Genomic DNA, 22521 nt, shown 5'->3' with positions numbered 1-22521 from the left:
CGTTCAGTCCAAGATGGCGGCCTTCCTGTAGGACTTAGTGCTCACTGACTTTTTGGACCGTCCTGACATGAATAAAATGAATAAAAGCTTTTTTAAATACATTTTTGTTAACCCCTCCCACTTCCAATTTTCAATGCATATTCGACTAGGGACTTTCAGACATAAACTTACACCAGGATTGATGCGGTCGCAAAAATGTGTGAGATTTGGGGTCTGTTCAAGTCCACAAAAACAGAATTTACATTGAGGAAAAATAATAATAAGTTAAGTATCCTCCACACCTTGTGCGCTCAAACCTTAATAATAATTAGCGTCACCTTATCCTCCACGTTGAGAGGAGCCAGCTGAGATGGTTCTGGTTAGAATGCCTCCTGGACTCCTCCTTGAGAGGAGACCTCAGGTCTAACCCAGGACACACTGGACGGATTATATCTCTGAGCTGAGATTGAGCAGCACCCAGGCAGCAATGGGGTTTGGGTACCTTGCTCAGAGGTACCCCAGCCCTTTGATCACGACACGTTCCTGAAAATGAGCACTGACCAGGAAATAAAGAAAAGCATGAGGTAGAAGAAAACCCGGCACACGATTGGCCAGGACTGAAAACAGAAATCCATCAACTTCAGCCGACTTGGTCACCACAAAAACAAACAACGGATCAACACCAAATGTATGCAGTCTTTGGGATTTCTGTCTCTCATTGGTTCACTTCCTGTGTTTGGTTTTGCTGTCTGTTTGCATTTCCCACTGTTAGTGAAGCGAGAGCCACTTTATCAGGCAGACCAGAGTTTAGCACCAGAGCTTTCACACCTGCCCAAACAAAGTACCATCAGAAAAAATATCTCCCATGACCCAACAGTCTCTGTGAATCATTGATTTATCAGGCAGTGCTGTGCGAGAAGACGGACGTAAACACAAGCTCTTGTTTTATGTCCCTGTGGCACAGCAACGAGTGTCGGCGAGCAGCTGCACATGACGAATCACAGAACTACGCTTAATCATAACAGGTCATGCCTCGCTGCTCTCTGTGGCCTAAATACCAAAACAACACGTTTAAAAATCACTGCCTGCTGGTTGTTTGTCTTCACTGAGCAACTGTTTCAGTCTACATCATTAATATTATTTTACAATCTCACAAAAAGCCCCAAAGCGACAACATACCATTACATCTCCATTCTGTCCAACAGTAAAAGCCTCAGAACTTTGGTCTTAACTGTTTGATAGACGTCTTTCTAATGATCGGTCTCCAACTATTTATAAACTGTGTGGTGGACGTCTTGGAATGTCCTAATAAGACGGCACCAATCAACTACAACTCTTGTGTTTTTTCTTGAACTGTGTGGTGGACATCTCGCTCTTCGTAAAAACCTGTCAGAACATCCTCTGAAGTTTGATCTCGTACTACAGCAACATCTTTTAGAAATACAGTTTCCTTACATTTGGTCTTGATCTGGTTTTTCAACTGTGAGATAAAGGTCTCAGAATGTCTTCCTAACACAGCAGCAACCAAAAACTTTAGATTAGATTTTACTGGATGTCTCCGTCTCCATAGAAACATGCTGGGATGTTTTCTGATGTTCGTCTTGATCTCTTTAACAAACCACGTGGCGATGTCTTGAAATGTCCTTATAACAGCAACTAATCTTCCGACATTGGTCTTGGACGAGTTTGTAAACTGTTTCCTGAATGTCTTACAGAATGTTTTCTGATGTTTGGTCTTGAACATTGAGGCGGACGTCTCATGAACATAACGAGTTCATGATCATGAATATTTGGTCTTAATCAGGTGCACTGATGTCTTCCACCTGGAGATAATTCACCTTAAATACTTGACGTTAGAACTGATGATATTTATGAAAAACTAACGTGAACAAATACGTTTTTCTCTGGTGGAGACGGCAGTTTATGTGTGTGTGGGAATATAATTTCCGCTGAGCTTGGCGTTGCCCGTGACTCTCCCCCCGCAGAGTGATTACTATGATAAAAGCAACACTGGGAAGCGTCTTTTTCCTTTATCCGTGTGATCTGTGTGAGTTGTGCCTGCTAACAGGCTTTTCTGCCCACAAACACAGACAGCCGTCAAACTCTCTCTCACAGGAAATCTGTGCCGTGGGCAGCTGATGCTCAACATCGCCACCTTATTTTTTAACTAAGCTTCTTATCCACACAGAAGAATAAGGTCCATTTTTCCTCCTCAATCAGTTCACATTCAGAACGATTAAAGACGCGCCGCTTTTCAGTCATCCCTCACTAAACAAGTTTGGAAGCGCGCGTCCATTAAAGGCAGCGCAGAGAGAGGTTTATTTAAGGCACAGAGATAAAAAGAGCAGTAACAATGTACAGTTATTATGTCGTATATAAATATCTATGTGAATCCAGCAGATAATACAATTCACCCTGTATTCATCTCCTCTAGCTGTGAAACCTTAAATCTGCACAGCAGTGCATCAGCATCAGATAGAAGATTTCAAATTACAGTGTACAAGACAACAATCTAACACTAAATTTGACTTAATTAGCCATGATAGGAAAAAACACAAGGATTCATCCAGCAAAAAATAAATTCACTCTCTCACCCACACACACAGTCAAATTAATCTCATGGCTCATTTTTTACGTCTCACTCATCGACTCCATATAAAGAACGGATCAGACTGAGTGTGAGGGTGAGGTCACATGTGAAAACACACAAATACAAACGGAAGAATTCTGAGAAATCCGAGATTAAAGTCGGAATTTAAGTAAGGGGTCAATCAAAATTCTGAAGAAAACAATTCAGAATTCTGAGAATACAATTTTTTTAATCTGAGATTAAAGTCAGAATTATGAGATTAACGTCAGAGTTCTGAGAATAAAAATTTGAGATTGAAGTCGGAATTCTAGGATTAAAGTTAGTATTTTGAGAAAAAGGTCAATCAACTCAATCAAATCAATCAAATCAATCCAAATTCTCAGGGAAAAAAATCGGAATTTTGAGAACATAGTTTTATAACATAACATGAAAACATGCATTTTATTTTATAGGAATCACTACTACAACCAAAGATAACATGACAAATCTCTATTTCCAGCCATTGTCTTTCCTTCACTTTAAAATATGGTCTCATTATTAGGTACAGCTGATAATAACACACACACTCACACAGAGTGACTTTTATTCTCTGTTTCCTGTTCAGGTCGACAGTCGACATCCGACCTGTAACTTCATGCTGGAGGTGGAGCGAGATCAGACTGAGTGTGTGAGGCGTCTGAGTGAGGACGAGGAGGAGGAGGCCAGAGGCAGCAAAGGTCAGAGGTCAACACTGTGACCCCTCACCACCCGGTCTGTTACAGGAAGACAGTTGTGGAATAATTGTGAAAACTAAAGATAAAAATCTGTTTTGTTAAAATAACATAAATCATGCAGTTTACTTTGGAGGAATCACTTCTACAACTAAAGACAACATAAAAACATGTTTAACATATAATCTATTTTAATAATGAATAATCTTTTATAATAATTTGACTTATTTGATCAAAGTGCAGAACAACTGAAAATTCTCAAACATGATGAAACAGAAGATAAACAATATAATAGAATATTGTCATGAAAACACTAAAGAGAATCAGTAAAAAAAAAACAGCCAAAGTGAAAGAACTGAAAGAGTAAAAGTGTGAGAGAGAGTCAGATGTTAAGTGAAGCACAGCAATAGCAGAAAACTTGACGTGTGATGTAACTCCACCGCCTTCATAATTATCTCCAGACCGGCGACTCTGTGAAATATAACGAGTTTGAGCTCTGTTATGTTTTTAACTTTCCTTTCATTAAAAGTTTTATCTGTGTTTCTACCTTCTGGAAATAATCCCGTCGCTCTGCTCGTGATTCTTCACCTCAGAAGCGGCAGATCTACACTGAGAGTGGACTTTTATTTAATATAATTTTCATGAATCCAAAGCCCGGAGCAGAGTGTGTGAACCGACATGGGTGAGCGGCGGAGGCTGCGTCGCCCCTGCTGTGCTAATTAAAGCTCAATGACATGAATTAGAGCCCAGTAATGACATGGACCCGGACGTTAGTGAAAGGAGAAGTGCTGTGGAGAACATTTATTTTCAGTTGGAGTGACACGAGCCCGTCAGGACTCAAACATCAAACCTTTTTTTGACCCTGAAAGTGATGCAGCGGGTGTTTGGAGAAGTCTAGATTTATGAAACTCACCTAATTAAAATCTACATCAGCTTCAGTCTATAATCTCACTGTGAGACAGACTTTTACAACAGGGAAACTGAAGTTTATAAACCACTCACTCTCCCACGCCAAACCTCATAGAGAAAACCAGTGATTCAAGCTGGCGGGGACACAGGAGCTGCTGGTCCCCCTTTGTGTCACTGGGGAATGTCTAAATTAAATGTTTGAAAAGTCGAAGCGACAAAACAAGACATTTTAACTTAGTGATGGAGGCAGAACTATCACCAATCTGTGATAGTTCATTTTACTTAATTGAAGCTTAAACTAAGTAAACATTTAGATATTTTTTCTGGTGCAAAACTTGCTTGAAATTATTTTACTTTCTTTTGGTTTGAAGCTAATTTAACTTTATAGAAGAATAGTTTCACAGTGCAAACGAATCAGTTTGACCGTGAGTCTTTGTCCGGGCTAGATTCTGACTCCATTCATGCGTCGCCTGTTGACTGTTGAGTTTTTGCCGTCAGCAATTTCTCACCCATTAAAGCTGAAGAAGCAGTGGCAGCAGCAGCAGCTATTCTGGGAAACAGCGTGTTTGCTTTGTTTGTTTGTTTGTGTGTGTGTGTGTGTGTGTGTGTTCTGAAGCCTCTTCATAAACATGGTCTTTGTTCTCTGTGGATTTATTGATTGTTGTGCAGTGAGTTGGTGCCTAACATATCACAGGAGGGAGTTCTTAAAACTATAATCTCTGAACAATGATGTTCACGTCTTTATCTCACTGTTAGACAGACTTTTCCAACAGGAAACTGAAGTTTGTAAACCACTCACTCTTCCACACCAGTCCACAAGTCCAGAGCAAAACCACACTGCTGCCTCGTGTGGTCACTTTGTGTCACTGAGGTAAATCTGAACAACGGAACACTGAAGTGACAAATGAAGTGACATGAGAACTTAGTGATGGAGTCAGCAGTGGATCAACATCTCCTGTGTGTGTGTGTGTGTGTGAGACGCTGATGAAAATATTAACATAAGTAACATTTCTGTCTTAAAAAAGACAAAAAGGATAAAGTAAAATATACAAAATGTCTTTTTCTTGTATCAGCTCCAGGTTGCAGAGGATTGTGGGACAGCATCGCGTGCTGGAATCGCGCTGATGTCGGAGACACCGTCACCATCGCGTGTCCCCGCGTCCTCAAGACTTTATTTGGCAGAAACGGTGAGTTATATATTTGTGAGTTAGCGTGAGTTTATTTATCTGAAGTGTGAAAACACCATAATCTGTCCGTTATCCCAAATACTACTGCTCACAAAATCACAATTGACATTATTTGTAATATACACTCTCCACTGTTGCAGCGAGCTCTCTGGCATTTAATATTAAGGTGTTTATGTCTTTATTGTTTTTAAGTCTTTTATACATATTTGTATGTAGAAAGGGAAACTGTGAAAATACATGGTGTTTTTCTTTTTGTTTGTTGAGAAAACAGTTAAAATTCATATTAAAAATTACATTTCACTGTCAGGAGAAGATATAAATATTTGCTAAATACTGAAACCTTGTGTTTCAATGAGTTTTCTTCAAATCTAATTCCAAACTCTTTGGTAATGAATATATGCAGTAAGTGCTGCCGCCTGTTTATTTAACACTAACGAAGCAAACTGGGTTTTAATAAGCTGTTAATGTCTTCACACCTCATTAGCTTTTCCTCGCAGCCTCTGACTGCGTCGTCTGTCTGTCTGTGAAGCTCCGTCAGCTTCCTGCTCTGTTGGCGTGTCAATGTGACTCATTAACATGCACCAGAAACTAAATATTGAATAAACAACAAAAGCCTTTATTTTAATTGCACTCGTACAGTGGAATTGCAGAAGCTACTTCTCGTCGTTCAGGGATTAAAATCAACTGAATTTAAAATAGAAAAGAAAGAAAATTATATAAAAAATGACCAAGTATTTAAATTAAAAGTATAAATTGTAATTGTAAACATAAATGTAAAATAAACATGTGAGTCAAATTTCCTGTGTGTACATGAAAGCAGTGGCTCATGGCTGCTGATTTCACATGTTCTAGGGGGCGCTGTCGCACAGTCCTGTGACCTCGTTTAAAGTGTGTCAGTTTTTTTTTACCATTTGTCGTCCATTGGGACCAATTTCCTCTTTTCTGCCCAGTGTCCTATTTTGCACGGTTGCCATAGCAACACCATTTTTTTTGACAAGAGTAAAGTGATGATATCCAAAACAAGGAATATATATGTGCTTTTAACCATTTTTTTCAAATTTGGACTTGGATCCAGTGTAAAATATCCTGTTTCCTGGTGCCACTAGGGGGCGCTGTGCTCAAAATGTATTAATTAATTAATATATCCACACAAACATCTTTAAGGTGAGTCTATTATCGATCGTAGCAAGTTTTGTTCAGATTGGACCTTCAATAGTGGAACTATAAAATTTTTATTTTTTTTGCTGACATCAGAATTTGCCGCCACTTTGCCGCCCCCTAGTGCCGACACTGTGCAACATTAAGTGACGCTTTTGATAACTTTGGATCCTCATCTTGTCCAGTTTGACCCTAGCAAATTTGAAGTCGATCACAGAAAATTTCACTCAAATATGTCATGTTGTAAAATCGTGTTTGATCCAAAATGGCCGCCTTCCTGTTGGGTTTGGCTCACAGGTCTTATTGACTTTTTGGTTCATCTTGACCTGATACACGTGTGTTTTTCGTTCATGTTTGCGTCCTCAAATGTGCAAATGGGAGTGAGTCATTAGAAATATATCACGGTGTAAGATTGGCGGTCAAATTGTCCTCGCACATGAAGGGGAAATGATCTTGGACATTGTCTTTATTGTCCATTATTGATCATACAGAAGTTTTGTCCTCTGGAGTCACAGATTTTTTCAGTCTTAACATCAGGTCAGGGAATACGCCTGTCCTTTTTTGCGTCCTTCCATGTTACGTGTCATTTAGCAGACGCTTTTATCCGAAGAGACTTACAAATTGGAATTGCGTACAATTCGGAACTTGTGACCATTGCGACCATGATGTCTTTTGCACACAGGGTACCGATCTTGACCACTGAGCCACTCCACCCCGTTGTCGGTGTCCTTGTTGGCGTCCTTGTTTGTGTTCTTTTTTTTTGCACTGAAACTCTATGTTTAAGTTGAGAAGAAGAAACCCCAAATAATGCAATCATTGGATCAGGTTTAAACACACAGATGTACATGTCAGAAAACCACTTAAATATGTTACACCAAAAATTATACAGTTTCGGACATGTCCAAAAGAGGTGAGTCAAAGAGCCTTATGCAGATTTACATCAGTCACATATTGATGAAATGGTGGGAAAGATTCTGTGCAGTTTGGTTTTTGAGTAATGAAGCCTGTGCATCACCTTAAATTGGATTAACTGGTGCCTGGTGTTAATAGATCAAGATCAGGTCCTACCAAGCCCTCCTCCAAACATCATCTCCAAACTGCATTCCCAGCTGCTCCTGCCAGGAGTTTTTCAAAGCGTGTGTAGCATAAACCGTTTGTTCATAAAATATATTTACAAAGCCACAGACCAATTTTCTAGATTCAGCAAATGTGGCAAATGTGGCAAACTGTTTATTAATATACAGATCTTTCAGAGTGACCTCACCCTTTAGCCCTGTCCGAGAGGGATGGAGAGAATGCATTATTGTGATATACTGGGGCATGGATAGAAGTGTCTAGTAGTCTGCAGTCCTTCCTAATGTGTTGCCATATTTTTAAGCAATTGAAAATGTTCATATTATCCATCTTAACAGTTGCAGGAGGTCTGGGGGTTGAGAAGAGAAGCGCTGGAAGAGAACTGTTTTTGACTTCACTCATTTCAATGGCAACCCGGGGGGGGAGTCTCGGCAGATACCTCCATATTATATCCTTCCTGCCAATAGACAAGGGCTCTAGCATTCAGGAAATACGGCAGTCCTAACCCACCCATTTTCCCTGGTTTATGTAAATGAGTTTTTGAAATTCTGTGAGCTTTAATGCCCCAAATAAAAGGTAGAACTATTGAATCCAAAGATTTGAAAAAAGATTGTGCCAAAAAAATAGGTACATTTTGAAAGAGATACAAGGACCTCGGCAGGGAAACCATCTTGATGGCATTTATTCCACCATAGAAACCATTTCTTAATGTCCCTCCTTAGTTTCTCCACTTTCTCAAGAAAATTCAGCTTAAAAATTAGTTTAGGGTCTTTTGGCAAAACTACACCAAGATACTTCAGCCTGTAATTTTGAACGGGAGATTATGCAAAAATTCAGTGTTGAGATCCGCACCCAGTGACATGAATTTACTCTTCTGCCAGTTAATTGTGTAACCTCGAAACTTCACCCAATGTTCTAATAAGATCCAGCAATACAAGAACTGATTTCTCTGATATGAAAAGAACAACATTGTCCACATATAGGGAAATATGGTGATCCACATTACCCAACCGGATGGGTTCAATAGAAGGGTGATTCCTGATACTAATGGCAAGAGGCTCAATAGCAGTGGCAAAGAGCCATGGGCTGAGGGGGCAGCCCTAGCGTGTCCCGTGGTGTAATCGGAACTTTGATTCGGAATTCTTGATTTGTGAGAATGGAGGAAGATGGATGAGCATATAGTATTGTGATCCACGATACAAATAGATTACCAAACTCAAACTCCTCCAAGGCCTTTAGATGAATGATATGTATTTATTTAACCTATTTGCTAATAACTTGGTAAAAACGGCCTTGCCATTGGGAAATGATTTTAGAGCATCCAGAAGCTCTTGCGTGGTAATGTCAGAATTCAAAGCTTCATGAGCAGCCTCACTTAATTTAGCGAGTCTTAGGCGCCCCAGCCAGTCAGAAACATTCCCCTTTGCTTTTGACATGTATAACTCCTCAAAATATTCCCTAAAACGATCGTTTATACTTTTAGGATCAATAGCTAGTTCTCCAGTCTTTGATTTAATCTTGTGAATGGCTCTACTAGCTTGCAAGCCTCTTAACTGTTGGGCCAGTAATTTATCTTATAAATATCTATATTATCTTATAATTATCTTTAGCTTATCCCCCAACTCGAAATGTTTCTGCCTGATCTTAAACAATTGATCGCATACCTGACTGGATAGGATAGTGTTGTATTCATATTTAAGTTTAAGTTTAAGAATATTTTGTAAGGTGGAAGGGCTGGAGGAAGTCCAGTAGGCAAGTTCCAACTGCAATAGTTCAGTTTCAATTTCTGACAGTCGCTTCCGCCTTTTCTTCTTCAGAGAAGATTCAAAAGAAGACCCAGAAAAGCAGGGTTACATAATATTAAGATATGTAGACTGATATAGATTTTATCAGATAACAGACTCTGACTCTGAGTCCTCCTCCTCTCCCTCACAGGTAACATCAGCAGGAACTGCACGTCGACAGGATGGTCCGAGGTTTTCCCGAACATCAGCAGCGTGTGCGAGTCTGACCCGAGCCAGGAAAAGGTACGGAGCGGTGACTGTGTCAGCAGCCTGTCAGGCCTCCAGGCCAGCGGGTAATTAACACCAGCTAGTGGTGAAAAAGCTGCTTCTTTTAAAGGTTAATGTGCCCGAAAGCACTGTGTGTGTGTGATCTCATGGTTTTTCAAACTCATCTCAGAAACCGCAGCAGTTTCCACTGAGCTGCTTTTTTGTGTTCAGCCATAATTTGAGGTTTTAGAGGTTTTACAGTGTAATTCGGAAAATACAACATAATAACACTTGTTATCATAGCACCATAATCGCTTTCAATCTGCAAAACCAACTTTGCTGAGGTTTTTTTATGTTGGTGTGACAAACACACTCGGATAAGTTCGCTCATTTGCGTCGGTGCAAATCGCCAAAATTCCAAAATGGAATCCTGTTGAGTTGAGGCCGTGGTTACGGTTGACTCTTTTGTTCGTCTTGGTCGATAACATCTTCTCACCCAATGTTTTTTTTGGAAATTAGGTGGAACTCAGGTCCAGGAACAATGCCAATATTGCCTTTTCACCACACCTGACCTCCATGCCAAGTTTATTATTAATAATAATAATGATCTGAAGGATTACAATAGGCTCCTCGCATTAATTCGTATGTATCTGCATTTATTTGTGAAAACCTGGGACTGAAATAAACTAACAACATAACATAATAACAGTAACATGATTGTAACCCTTTCACAATGATGATGTCACTTGTTGTCTCTGTGGCTGCAGCTGCTATTCTACGTGGTGGTGAAAACTCTCTACACTCTGGGCCACAGTCTGTCTTTGATTGCCCTCGTCACAGGCAGCGCCATCCTGTGTCTGTTCCGGTAATAACACGCCGTCACACTGATGAAGCCAAACTCAACAAATCACAACGCATTTATTATAATAATAATAATACATCATTTAAGTCGATTTGCTTTATTTCTGGCTGCTTTTAACTGTGTTTATTGTCTTATTGTTATATTTGTTTGTTTAGTACAAACCTGGCACATCAAAACAATTAATAATATAAAATACATGTTCCCCTTTTTCCACAAAATCTAAATTCTGAAAGAGAAAAAAGATTTTTAATCTATTTTATAACCTTTTTCCTGTTTTTTCTTCAAAAGAAAACAGGAAATTATAATGAAATACAATATATCTAATTTGTACTTATTATATATTTTTTTAAAATATTTATTTTTATTTATTTTCTTTCCCAAAAAAGAGAGAAAGACAAAAAAAATTTGAAATCATCATAAAAACACAATACATATATGTATATATTACATTACATTACATGTCATTTAGCAGACGCTTTTATCCAAAGCGACTTACACTTTCACTTTTGAAAAAGAAAATCGGCATAAAACTATTTGTTTTTATTTATTTTTTCCCCAAAAAAGAGAAAAAAGACAAAAAACTTGGAAAATCATCATTAAAAACACAATATAATAAAAGTAAAAATATATTATATCACTTTTTCCAAAAAAAAGTTGAGAATAAAGTAAATGAACTTTCAGGGCTTCCGTGTTTTTTTTTCAGTTATATTTTCTGACTTCAGTCTTGATGTGTGTTGTTCTAAAGCTGTTGTTACACTTTTGCCCTCCAGGGACAGTGACGTGCCTCTCATGTCGAAATCTTTGCTGGTTCAACGTTTTCCACTCATTTTTTCATTCGGATTCATTTTAATGAGCGACGCGTCTTCAAAGTCTGAGGGAAAACTGTCGCTTTAATTTTAATTTAAATCATCAAACGTTGGCTCCAGTTAAAGGCGTGTGTGTGTGTGTGTGTGTCGCCTCTTCAGGACCATGACAAACACTGACCTTGTCAGGACCCAACCTGTCCTCCAACTGAAACGTACAAATAGGACGTTTTCTGAAAATGTGACTGTGGGTCGTTTTTTTCAAACCCCTGAATGCGACGTATAGGTATGTTTTTACTAGTATTTTCCAACTCGAATATGCACAGATGTTACTGAGGGTAGGGTTACGGCAAAAAAGACAGGGTTAGGTAGTAAAAATTAAAAAAATATTAAAAAGGTGTTATAGTTAGGAATCGAACCATTGTCGACCGCGCTCCGGCGCAGTGCTCTCGCCACTGAGCGTACCGACATCAGCGAAGCTACTAGATACCGCGTCTAAGGCGGAAGTGGTTGCTGTTATGTATACAACCGCTAGGGCTGGTTTTGAAAATGTAAACATAGGTTGTAATTCCTGCATACGACCTATATGACATTCTGTCAGGACCAGTAGTCCCCAAAGATTTCAGGTCCTCAGAAAAACAGCTGCACAAACCTGTGTGTGTGTGTCTTTGTTCATGTATGTGTATCTTTGTGGGGACATGACACCCACAACTGTGTGTGTGTGTGTGTGTGTGTGTGTGTGTGTGTGTGTATCTTTGTGGGGACATTTTGTCTGGTCTCCACAAGTGTAAAGGTTTTTTTCCAGGGTTAAGAGCTGGTTTTAGGATTAGAATCAGGGATTAGATTAATTAAGGGTTAAAGTTAACATCTGGTTGTGATGGTTAAGGGAAGGTAGGGTAGGCTAAAGTAAGGGGGTTTGGGAGTGTGTTATGTCAAATAGTGTCCTCACTAAGAATACTGTATACGAATATATGTGTGTGTGTGTGTGTGTGTGTCAGTTTACAGGTGAATTAGATTCATTTTGATTATTATTATTATGATTAGATTTGTGTTGGGATTATTTTGAGGTTTGACTACAGCAGTGAAATCTTGGTATTTAACAGCGTAAATATGCAAGAAAATGAAATGAAGGAAAATCTGTGAAGAGAAATTTGAGTGGAGAGAAAACAAAGTCTCCTTGGGGCTTGATTAATTTAACACATGTGAGTCGTTTGATTTTAGTAAATCCTCTTATGTATAAAGTGAAGCTTTAGTTTTTATAACTGAAGGCTTTTTATATCTACGCTTTAATGAGCACATAAGGAACAACACTTTAAAAAGTGATGTAAAGAAAGTGAAGGATTATTGTAATATAAGAACAGTGACATGGTATTATACAATTTAATATGTAATATATATTTCTCCTTTGTACATAATTGCTCTCTTCTCTTTATTTTCTTATTTTTATTTGCTCTAACATTCTTTTTTTTAGGTTAGAAGAAAATTCTCATAATAAATAGTTTTTGTCTTTTTCTGTTTTCAATGATTGTTGTTTTCTTTTCTTTTTCATTTCCCTTCCTCTAAACGGTAACCAGGGAAACGGCTTGTTTTCCAATTTCACTTTGACTTTCTCAAAGTGAAAATCGGCCGTAGAGTACTTGGACCGCAAGTACACCTGCCAATAAACCTGGTCCTGAAGTAGCTCAGGAAAGTGGTTTCCATCAGAGACACACCAACACCACAAAATCTACGTCACCTTGAGTTTACAATATCTGAAGATTATGTTCTCGCTGTTCTGACAGGAAACTGAACGTTTGTAAACCACTCTCACACACACACACACACACACACACACACACACACACACACACACACATCACACTCACTACTGACCACACACACACACATGCACGCACTGTCCCACACACACGCACACACGCACTGCTGCCTCCATCACTGAGTTCAAATGTCTCTATAAAGTTTGGCTTTGTTCAGATTTAAATCAGTGACACAACGTGACCACACAAGGCAGCAAAAGACCAGCAGCTCCTGTGTCCCCGCAAAATTCAGTTTCCTGATTGATTGATTGATTGATTGATTGATTGATTGATTGATTGATTGGTTGTGTAACCCATACACAGGAAGCTCCACTGCACCAGGAACTACATCCACCTCAACCTCTTCTTCTCGTTCGTCCTGAGAGCCGTGGCTGTGCTGGTGAAAGACGACATCCTCTTCAGCCGAACGTCGCAGTGCTCCAAGCAGCCGTCACTGGTGAGGTCGTCACAGAGACACGACAATTCCCGTAACACTAACGCTAAATGTCGCAGAGGAGGGAAATTGAAACCTGAGCAGCAGATGGTTCAGTTCAGGTAATGTACGCCACAAGTTCCAGGGCACTTCCTATTTCGTGGCAAAACGGCGGCTGAATTTAAAGTGGCTGACTTCCTGTTTAGTGAAGTTCATGTTCGTAGACGTGTTCAGGGTCGGTCTCTTGTGTTTCCAGCACAGTGACCGAAGTATCGAGCAGATACAGAGCACTTCCTGATTTTTGTGGTGAATGGTCGAATCTAGCCAGAATTGGTTGCCGTGGCCACGCCCTTTTGAATCTAAAAGACCTTTTGGTAACTTTTCATCGTTGATGTGTCTAGTACAAATTAACACTTTTATAATGTTGGTATGATTAATGTGTTCGAGTTTACAAGTTCATTTAGGAAACGTGAAAATCACCACCATGGACACCAAATTCAAAATGACCGGCTTCCTGTTGAGTTGAGGTCCCAATAGACTTTTGTTTGTCTTGGTGTGTGACATGTTTCCACCAAGTTTCGTAAAAAATTTGGTTTGTCCTACCAAGTTTCACCTCTGGGGGGTGCTACTGACCCATTTTCCACCACTTTTGCATATTGACCTTATTTATAAAAAAATGTCACCAGCTCTGATTTGTGTCCCAATTTTTGTCAATTTTCACCAACATTTATTACATAAAAAACACAATTTTCTCTGTGTCTCTCTGTCCGTCTATCCCTCTGTAGTTGGACTGTAATGTCAGCCTGATCTTCACTGTCTGTCTGTCCGTCTGTCCCTCTGTAGTTGGACTGTAAGGTCTCTGTAACATCCCTCTGTAGTTTGACTATAAGGTCAGCCTGGTCTTCACTGTCTGTCGGTCCGTCTGTCCTTCTGTAGGTGGACTGTAAGGTCAGCCTGGTCTTCACTGTCTGTCTCTGTAGTTGGACTATATAGTAAGACTGGTCTTCACCTGTCTGTCCGTCTGTCCTCTGACTGTAAGGTCAGCTTATCCCTCTGTAGTTGGACTGTAAGTTCAGCCTGGTCTTCATGTCTGTCCGCCTGTCCTCTGTAGTTGGACTGTAAGGTCAGCCTGGTCTTCCTCTGTCCGCCTGTCCCTCTGTAGCTGGACTAAGGTCAGCCTGGTCTTCACTGTCTGTCTCTCTCCTGGTCTGTCCCTCTGTCCCTGGACTGTAAGGTCAGCTTGGTCTTCACTGTCTGTCCATCTGTCCCTCTGTAGTTGGAAGGTCAGCCTGGTCTTCACTGTCTGTCTCACTGTCCCTCTGTAGTTGGACTGTAAGGTCAGCCTGGTCTTCACTGTCTCTGTCCTCTGTAGTGGACTGGTCAGCCTGTCCGCCTGTCCCTCTGTAGCTGGACTCAAGTCTGGACTGTGGTCAGCCTGGTCTTCACTGTCTGTCCGTCTGTCCCTCTGTAGTTGGACTGTAAGGTCAGCCTGGTCTTCACTGTCTGTCTGTCCCTCTGTGTTGGACTGCAAGGTCAGCCTGGTCTGTCCCTCTGTGTAGTTGGACTGTAAGGTCAGCCTGGTCTTCACCGTCTGTCTGTCCGCTTGTCCCTCCAGTTGGACTGTGTCAGCTTGGTCTTCACTGTCTGGTCCCTCTGTAGTTGGACTGTAAGGTCAGCCTGGTCTTGTCTGTCCATCTGTCCCTCTGTGGTTGGACTGGTTCAGTCTCATCTGTCCCTCTGTGTAGTTGGACTGTAAGTTCAGCCTGGTCTTCACTGTCTGTCCATCTGTCCCTCTGTAGTTGGACTGTAAGTTCAGCCTGGTCTTCACTGTGTCCGTCTGTCCCTCTGTAGTTGGACTGTAAGGTCAGCCTGGTCTTCCTTCAGTACTTCGTCATGGCGAACTTCTTCTGGCTGCTGGTGGAGGGTTTGTATCTTCACACTCTGCTCGTCGTCATCTTCTCTGAGAACAGACACTTCATCGTCTACATGTTCATCGGCTGGGGTAAATATACCACGACAACAACAACATAATCTAAGACTTCATAATTATTTCAATTAAATTTTTCTCTATTGTACTTATTACTTCTTGTACTTCATGCACACGTAGTGTGAACGACTTTCACGGTTTACTTTTTGAGTAATCCAGGGTCAAAGTTCACTTTTAGCAACAGAAGTTTTGTTATTACTATTATTGGATAAAATGGCCGATTTCCTGTTGAGTTGAGGCCATGGTTACGGTTGAGTCTTTTGTTCGTCTTGGTCTAAAACATCTTCCCACCAAGTTTCGGGAAATTTGGTGGAACTCAGTTTTGCCTCTGTTTTCACCTTAGGGGGTGCTGTAGAGCCCTTGAGCAACACACGGGCCCGGGAACTATGCCAACATTGCGTTTTCACCAGATTATGAATTATGAATTGTGTCGTAGATCATATTTGTACGTTTTTCGCAGGAATCCCGACAGTGTTCGTGTTTGCGTGGGTGATGACGAGAGTTTATCTGGAGGACACTGGGTGAGTGACAGCCGACAGTCGCCAATCAAAACACAACGTCATAAACACATTAAGTTGTGGATTAAGTCCTGACATTTGAATTATTATTATTATTATTATTTTGTGTGAGTCAGCGTGGGATGGGGGGGGTGGGATGGGGGGCGGGGTTATTGATCTCTGGGGAGTTCACTTGTGTTATTTCATTAAATCCACAAGTGAAACATAATCTGTAAGCAGATATGAGACAAATATCCCACAAGAGCAATTTAAAGCATCATTCCACTGCTGCTGCTGATGCTGAAGGGTGTGGGTAGCTCAGTGGTTAAGACCGGTACCCTGTGTGCAAAAGCAAGTTCAACTCCACCCCTGGCAGGTTGTACTCAATTCCATTGTAAGTCGTTTTGGATAAAAGCGTCTGCTAAATGACATGTAATGTAATGTAATGTAATGCTGATGCTTCTACTGCTTCTGCTGCTGCTGCTGTGTGGGCGTATATTAAGTAAAAAGTAATCGCTGAATTGTGAGGAAAAACACATTAAACGTGTGGTTTCCATTGACATCACACATTAAAGCCGCAGTCAGCTGAAGTCTATGACATCTAAAGAACATGTTTGTCACTTCGTCTCATCAGGAGAGACTTTTCTGACCACTCACTCTCCCACACCAAACCTCATAGAGAAAATCAGTGATTTAAACATCACACACACAGGAGTTGTTGATGCACTGCTGCCTCCATCACTAAGTTCTCATGTCTGATTTTGTCACTTCAGTGTTTTAAATCTGTTTAACCTCAGTGACACAAAGTGACCACACGAGGCAGCAGAGGACCAGCAGTTCCTGTGTCCCCACGAGCTAAAGTCACTGATTTTCTCTATGGGGATTGGTGTGGGACAGTGGGTTTGTTCTATAAACTCACTAAATAAATGTTTTTTATTCTATTTTCATGGTGACCTCAGATGCTGGGAGAGAAATGACAACCCGATACCAAACTGGGTGATCAATGGACCGATTGGATTCTCCATCATGGTAGGCTAAGGTTCTGTTCTGTCTGCACATGTTTTTAATAAATAAAAAACATATTTTAGCAACTCCTGTGAATGGAAATGTTGACTCTAGGTTCTTTCACTGAGAATTTATTCATCACTTTATGATTTATGGAAACTGATTTTCTCTGTGGACCAAAGCCCATAGAGAAAATCAGTGATTTTAGCTTGCAGGGACATAGGAGTTGTTGATCCACTGCTGCCTCCATTACTAAGTTCATACAGTATGTGTTATTTAGCAAAATCTGTGTTGGAAAACCTCCGTTTGGATTAATCTCAATGACACAAAGTGACCACACGAGGCAGCAGAGGACCAGCAGCTCTGGACTTTGGTGTGGGAGAGTGAGTGGTTTACTAACTTCATTACATTACATTACATTACATGTCATTTAGCAGACGCTTTTATCCAAAGCGACTTACAAAAGTGCATTTAAACATTTGGGTACAAATAAGAGCTAGAAGTAAGTAAGAGCTTCAAGTAGAACAAACAATTAAGTGCTAGTCATAAGTGCGATGTACAAGTTTTTTTTTGTTTTTTTTTTTTTCGTCTTAGTCGAGGTAGAGTCGGAAGAAATGTGTTATTAGTCGGCGTCGGAAGATGTGGAGGCTTTCAGCTGTCCGGATGTCGATGGGGAGGTCGTTCCACCATTTGGGAGCGAGGACAGTGAACAGTCTCGAGTTCTGCGAGTGCCTCTGCGATCCTCTCAGTGAGGGGGCAGCGAGCCGGTTTGTCGATGCAGAGCGGAGTGGGCGGGCTGGGGTGTAGGTTTTGAGCATGTCCTGGATGTAGGCTGGACCGGATCCGTTTGTAGCATGGAACGCAAGCACTAGAGTCTTGAAGCGGATGCGAGCAGCTACCGGAAGCCAGTGAAGGGAGCGGAGGAGGGGTGTAGTGTGGGAGAATTTTGGTAAGTTGAAGACCAGTCGAGCTGCTGCATTCTGGATGAGTTGCAGAGGTCGTATGGCGCATGCAGGAAGACCAGCCAGGAGGGAGTTGCAGTAATCCAAGCGTGAGATGACAAGAGCCTGGACCAGAACCTGTGCCGCCTTCTGGGTTAGAAGAGGCCGAATCCTTCGGATGTTGTGCAACATGTATCTGCAAGATCTAGCTGTTGCAGCAATGTTGGCAGTGAGGGAGAGATGGTCGTCAAGTGTCACACCCAGGTTCCTTGCGGTGTGAGAAGGAGTTACCACAGAGTTGTCGAGGGTGATGGTTAGATCTGTGGTGGGAGAGCCCTTTCCTGGGAGAAAAAGAAATTCAGTCTTGTCAAGATTGAGTTTCAGGTGATGGTCAGACATCCACTGAGAGATGTCAGTCAGACAAGCGGTGATCCGTTCTGCTACCTGTGTGTCGGAGCTGGGAAAAGAGAGAATGAGTTGGGTGTCATCGGCGTAGCTGTGATAGGAAAAACCATGAGAGCGAATAACCGAACCAAGAGAGTTGGTGTATAGAGAGAAGAGGAGAGGGCCCAAGACAGAACCCTGAGGGACCCCAGTAGCTAGAGGACAGGGTTCCGACACGGATCCTCTCCAGGTTACTCTGTATGTTCGGTTTTGAAGATAGGACGAGAGTAGGGTAAGTGCAGAGCCTGAGACACCTAGTTCTTGAAGGGAGGAAGTCAGGATCTGGTGGTTAACTGTGTCAAACGCTGCAGAAAGGTCCAAGAGGATGAGCACAGAGGAGAGAGAGGCAGCCCTGGCAGTGTGGAGTTGCTCAGTGACAGCAAGAAGTGCAGTTTCGGTCGAGTGACCTGCTTTAAAACCAGACTGAAGAGGATCAAGAAGGTTGTTCCGGTGAAGGTAGGAGGAGAGTTGATTAAAGATAGCGCGCTCCAGAGTTTTGGAGAGAAAAGGAAGAAGAGAGACAGGTCTGTAGTTATTTACTTCAGACGGGTCAAGGGTGGGTTTTTTAAGGAGGGGGGTCACTCTGGCCTCTTTAAGAGAGTCCGGAAAGCAGCCAGATGATAGAGATGTGTTAATGAGGTGGGTGAGGAAAGGGAGAAGATCAGAAGCAATTGACTGAAGAAGGTGAGAGGGGATAGGGTCAAGGGGGCAGGAGGTGGGGCGGGCAGAGGTTATTAGGGAAAGAACTTGATCCTGAGATAGAGGGGAGAAAGAGGATAGAGAAGGAGCTGAATGTGTGGTTGGTAGAGTGGTGAGATCAGGAGGTGGGGTTGAGAAAGAAGAGCGAATGTCATCTACCTTTTTTGTGAAGTAGTTGACAAAGTGAATTGGTAGAAGGGAGGAAGGAGGAGGGGGGGTGGGGGGATCAAGGAGGTTAGAGAAGATAGAGAAAAGTTTTTTGGGGTTAGAGAAAGAGGATTGAATTTTAGTCTGATAGAAAGATCAGACTTCAGTTTCCTATTGTAAAATTCCATTCAAAGATCATTCTAAGTGGCCGTTGCTTACATAACACCTGAGCTGTCACTTTAAGATAATATAAATTAAAACCCTTAGATTATTCATGGATCAGCGTGTATCTGTTTTAGCATCACTAACAGAAACATCACAAGTGGACGCTCGGCGTCGCGTGGTCTTGTCTTCCTGGGATTCCCCACTGAGAGCATCCTGGTTCTCCCGCTGAATGACGACCTTTAAAGGTCTCAGCGGGAGGACGTTGGTCTTAAAAGGAAGATGAAGGTGTTTTCTGGGATAAGCAGGCATGTAAATAGAATTATTATGAATCACACACGGCATATTTAACTCATGACATGAAAGACGGCTCGGTTTCTCTGGAGACAGAAGCTCATTTTACCAGCGCGACAAGGGTCCTTTAAAAACTGCTCGTCCGTCACATGACTGTTACTGATTTGTAACATGTCTCCCTTTGTCAGAAAGAGATTTAGTATCATACAGTTCTAACACAACGTGATAGCAACGGCTGCGTGAGACTGGTGACGTCACACACACAAACACACAAACTAGTGACTGTGGAATTATAAGTAGATTTTCCCATTGTCATTTACCACAAAGTTTCAAATCATCGTAAATAAAATACTTACAATTAATATTAGAAAAGTAAAATGAACTTCCATATTTTTTTACAGGGTACAAATGGCTGGTTTCTTACATAATGTTACATAATGACTATCTTTTGTTCAGTGGCTAAAATCTTTCTTTTCTCCATATTTTCTTGTTATTTTTAACACACGTGTCCAGCAGGGGGTGCACATAACAACATGTCAGTGCCTCCAAAATGAATCTCAAATATCTTTTTAATGCTCAGGAGTGGTTGTTGTTGTCTCCTCTCGTCCCACAGGTGAACTTCATCCTCTTCATCAGCATCATCCGGATCCTGGTTCAGAAGCTCAGGTGTCCTGATGTCGGTGGCAACGACCAATCACAGTACAGGTACAGGTCACATGAGCGACATCATCTCTCCCTGCTGGAGGAAGAAGGAAAGAAAAAGAAAGTTAATGAAACATGACTTACATTAAAGCTCCAGTTAGTTTTTTTACATTCTTGAACATCAATTTTTACAGTGTAAAAAAAAAGCATTATTTGGCTACCGAAAAAACACTTTTGTTTGTCGTAAAATGCTGTGTCTAACATTTGCTTCTTTTCTCAGGAGATTGGCCAAATCCACTCTACTGCTGATTCCTCTCTTTGGGATCCACTACGTGGTTTTCGTTTGTTTCAGTGAATCCATCGCAGAGGACTATAAAATTTTCTTTGACCTGGCCCTCGGATCTTTCCAGGTATTTTCTTGATCGTAAATGGCGTTGCAGAGGCTTGTGTTTGATGTGTTTAAAGCTCCAGTGTTAATCACGTTAATCACACATAATAACTCATTCCACTGGTCGAAAACCAAATCATTAATAGTAAAAAAATGCAAATTTGAGATCAACATAAGCATAATAATATGGAAGACATGATTTTACGTTCTAATGGAGGTGGAAATAGAGTCGTTTATCACGGGTTTCAGTTGGTACATTTATGTCCTTAAGGTGAAGAGTGTAACTATTATTCACTTTTAAAGGGTTTTTTCACCAACGCGAATGTGTTAAATCAGCATGAAATTGTGGGGTCAAATTTCTCTGCAATGAAAACGTGTTTTTATCACTTTCATCACATCATGGTGAGTTCACAACCCCCGTGCAAATTTCCTCTGCCTGACATATGTACTACAGCATTAAGAGTCGTTTTGGTGGCTTTTCCTGTTTTATGAAGACATTTTCTTGAAATGATGCCAAAACTTTTCAAGAAAGAACAAGAAAATCAAGTTATGTTTCCGTTGAATGTGACAGATATTGGTTTAAAAGTTACCCACTACAGCTTTAATATTCATTAGTGTTGTTTATATTTTCAGGGTTTGGTTGTGGCCATTCTTTACTGTTTCCTGAATAGTGAGGTAAGACTTTTTCATGTCGCACTTCCATGACTCATCGTTTCCTTGTTATCGTGTGACTTTACAGAGACGAAAAATAATAACGCTGCGTTGTCGTTTTTTTTAAATATCCCTCTGCATTCCACTGATAACACGATGTATTGTTTTAAAAATACACAGCTTCATCTTAATGTCATTAAAACATTAAGCAGTAAATTATTTTGGCAGTCAGTGTGCATGTCCCAGTTTAATCATGAGTATAATTTTCATTACAAATATTTAGGATCACATTCACCAAAAATATCTGGGACAAAGCAGCAGAACATTGCTTTAAAGGTACAGTGTGTAAAATTATCCTGGAAGATAATGGCTAATTATATAATATGACAAATTAGTTATAGTTATATTTTACTTGAATTTGTGTTTTGTACCAATCATATTGTGTCTGCTATTAATCACTATATTAAAAATCTATATTCTTAAGACTTTGAGTCTCAACATCAAACCTCATCTTGTCACATTTTCACAAAAAAAGTACACAATTTTGAACAAAAAAACGAAATATGTTGTATTTTTTATATGCTACATGATCATGATATGATATGATATAACACAACCCTGTCACAACAACATTGACTTTTTTATATTATTATTATTTTCTTGTGTAGTGTCACACAATGAACTACCCTCTCAGGACCTTAAGGGCAAAACTGTTTAAACCATTATTAAACAGTAGGTTTGTTTGTTTTTGAAACCATCATCACTCCTAATTAATAAGACAAACAAACATAATTCAGTTTTAATAGTGTCAGTATAGGCTTCCATTGGTCATTTATATTTAAACACTGCCACTTATTGGATGATCAGGAATAATATTTCCATGCCAAAAGGTCAGTATATTGCTGAATTTCTTTTTGCATTAGCATAATAATATGACATTCTCATGGGGGGGAAATAAAGTAGGTTATAATGGGTTTCAAATGGTACATTTATGTACCTAAGGTGAGGAGTGTAACTATTTTCCTTCACAGTGTATTATACTGTAGACAAATATTCGATACAGACAAAAATTATATATATATATAAAAAGATGAAAACGTCTTAAAGGACCCAAAGGTTGCGTGAAGATTGAACAACTTTCAATTCTCCTTCAGGAGGATTCTCTGTTTCAA

General features: G+C 40.5%; 1 protein-coding gene across 1 annotated transcript in view; it reads left to right on the top strand.

Annotated features, from left to right (window-relative positions):
• The window catches only part of LOC122775671 (vasoactive intestinal polypeptide receptor 2-like), a 30354-nt gene that overhangs the window by 6661 nt on the left and 1172 nt on the right, over positions 1-22521 (top strand). The window contains exons 2-12 of the mRNA XM_044035790.1: positions 3174-3285; positions 5262-5375; positions 9543-9634; positions 10366-10463; positions 13384-13516; positions 15344-15494; positions 15940-16000; positions 16936-17005; positions 20282-20373; positions 20591-20720; positions 21332-21373. Coding sequence (XP_043891725.1) covers positions 3174-3285; positions 5262-5375; positions 9543-9634; positions 10366-10463; positions 13384-13516; positions 15344-15494; positions 15940-16000; positions 16936-17005; positions 20282-20373; positions 20591-20720; positions 21332-21373 — 1095 coding nt within the window. The remainder of the gene's footprint in view (positions 1-3173; positions 3286-5261; positions 5376-9542; positions 9635-10365; positions 10464-13383; positions 13517-15343; positions 15495-15939; positions 16001-16935; positions 17006-20281; positions 20374-20590; positions 20721-21331; positions 21374-22521) is intronic.

This window comes from Solea senegalensis, linkage group LG1 (genome assembly GCF_019176455.1).
Source record: "Solea senegalensis isolate Sse05_10M linkage group LG1, IFAPA_SoseM_1, whole genome shotgun sequence".
NCBI classification, from domain to species: domain Eukaryota; kingdom Metazoa; phylum Chordata; class Actinopteri; order Pleuronectiformes; family Soleidae; genus Solea; species Solea senegalensis.
This window is presented reverse-complemented; position numbering and strand designations above follow the sequence as displayed.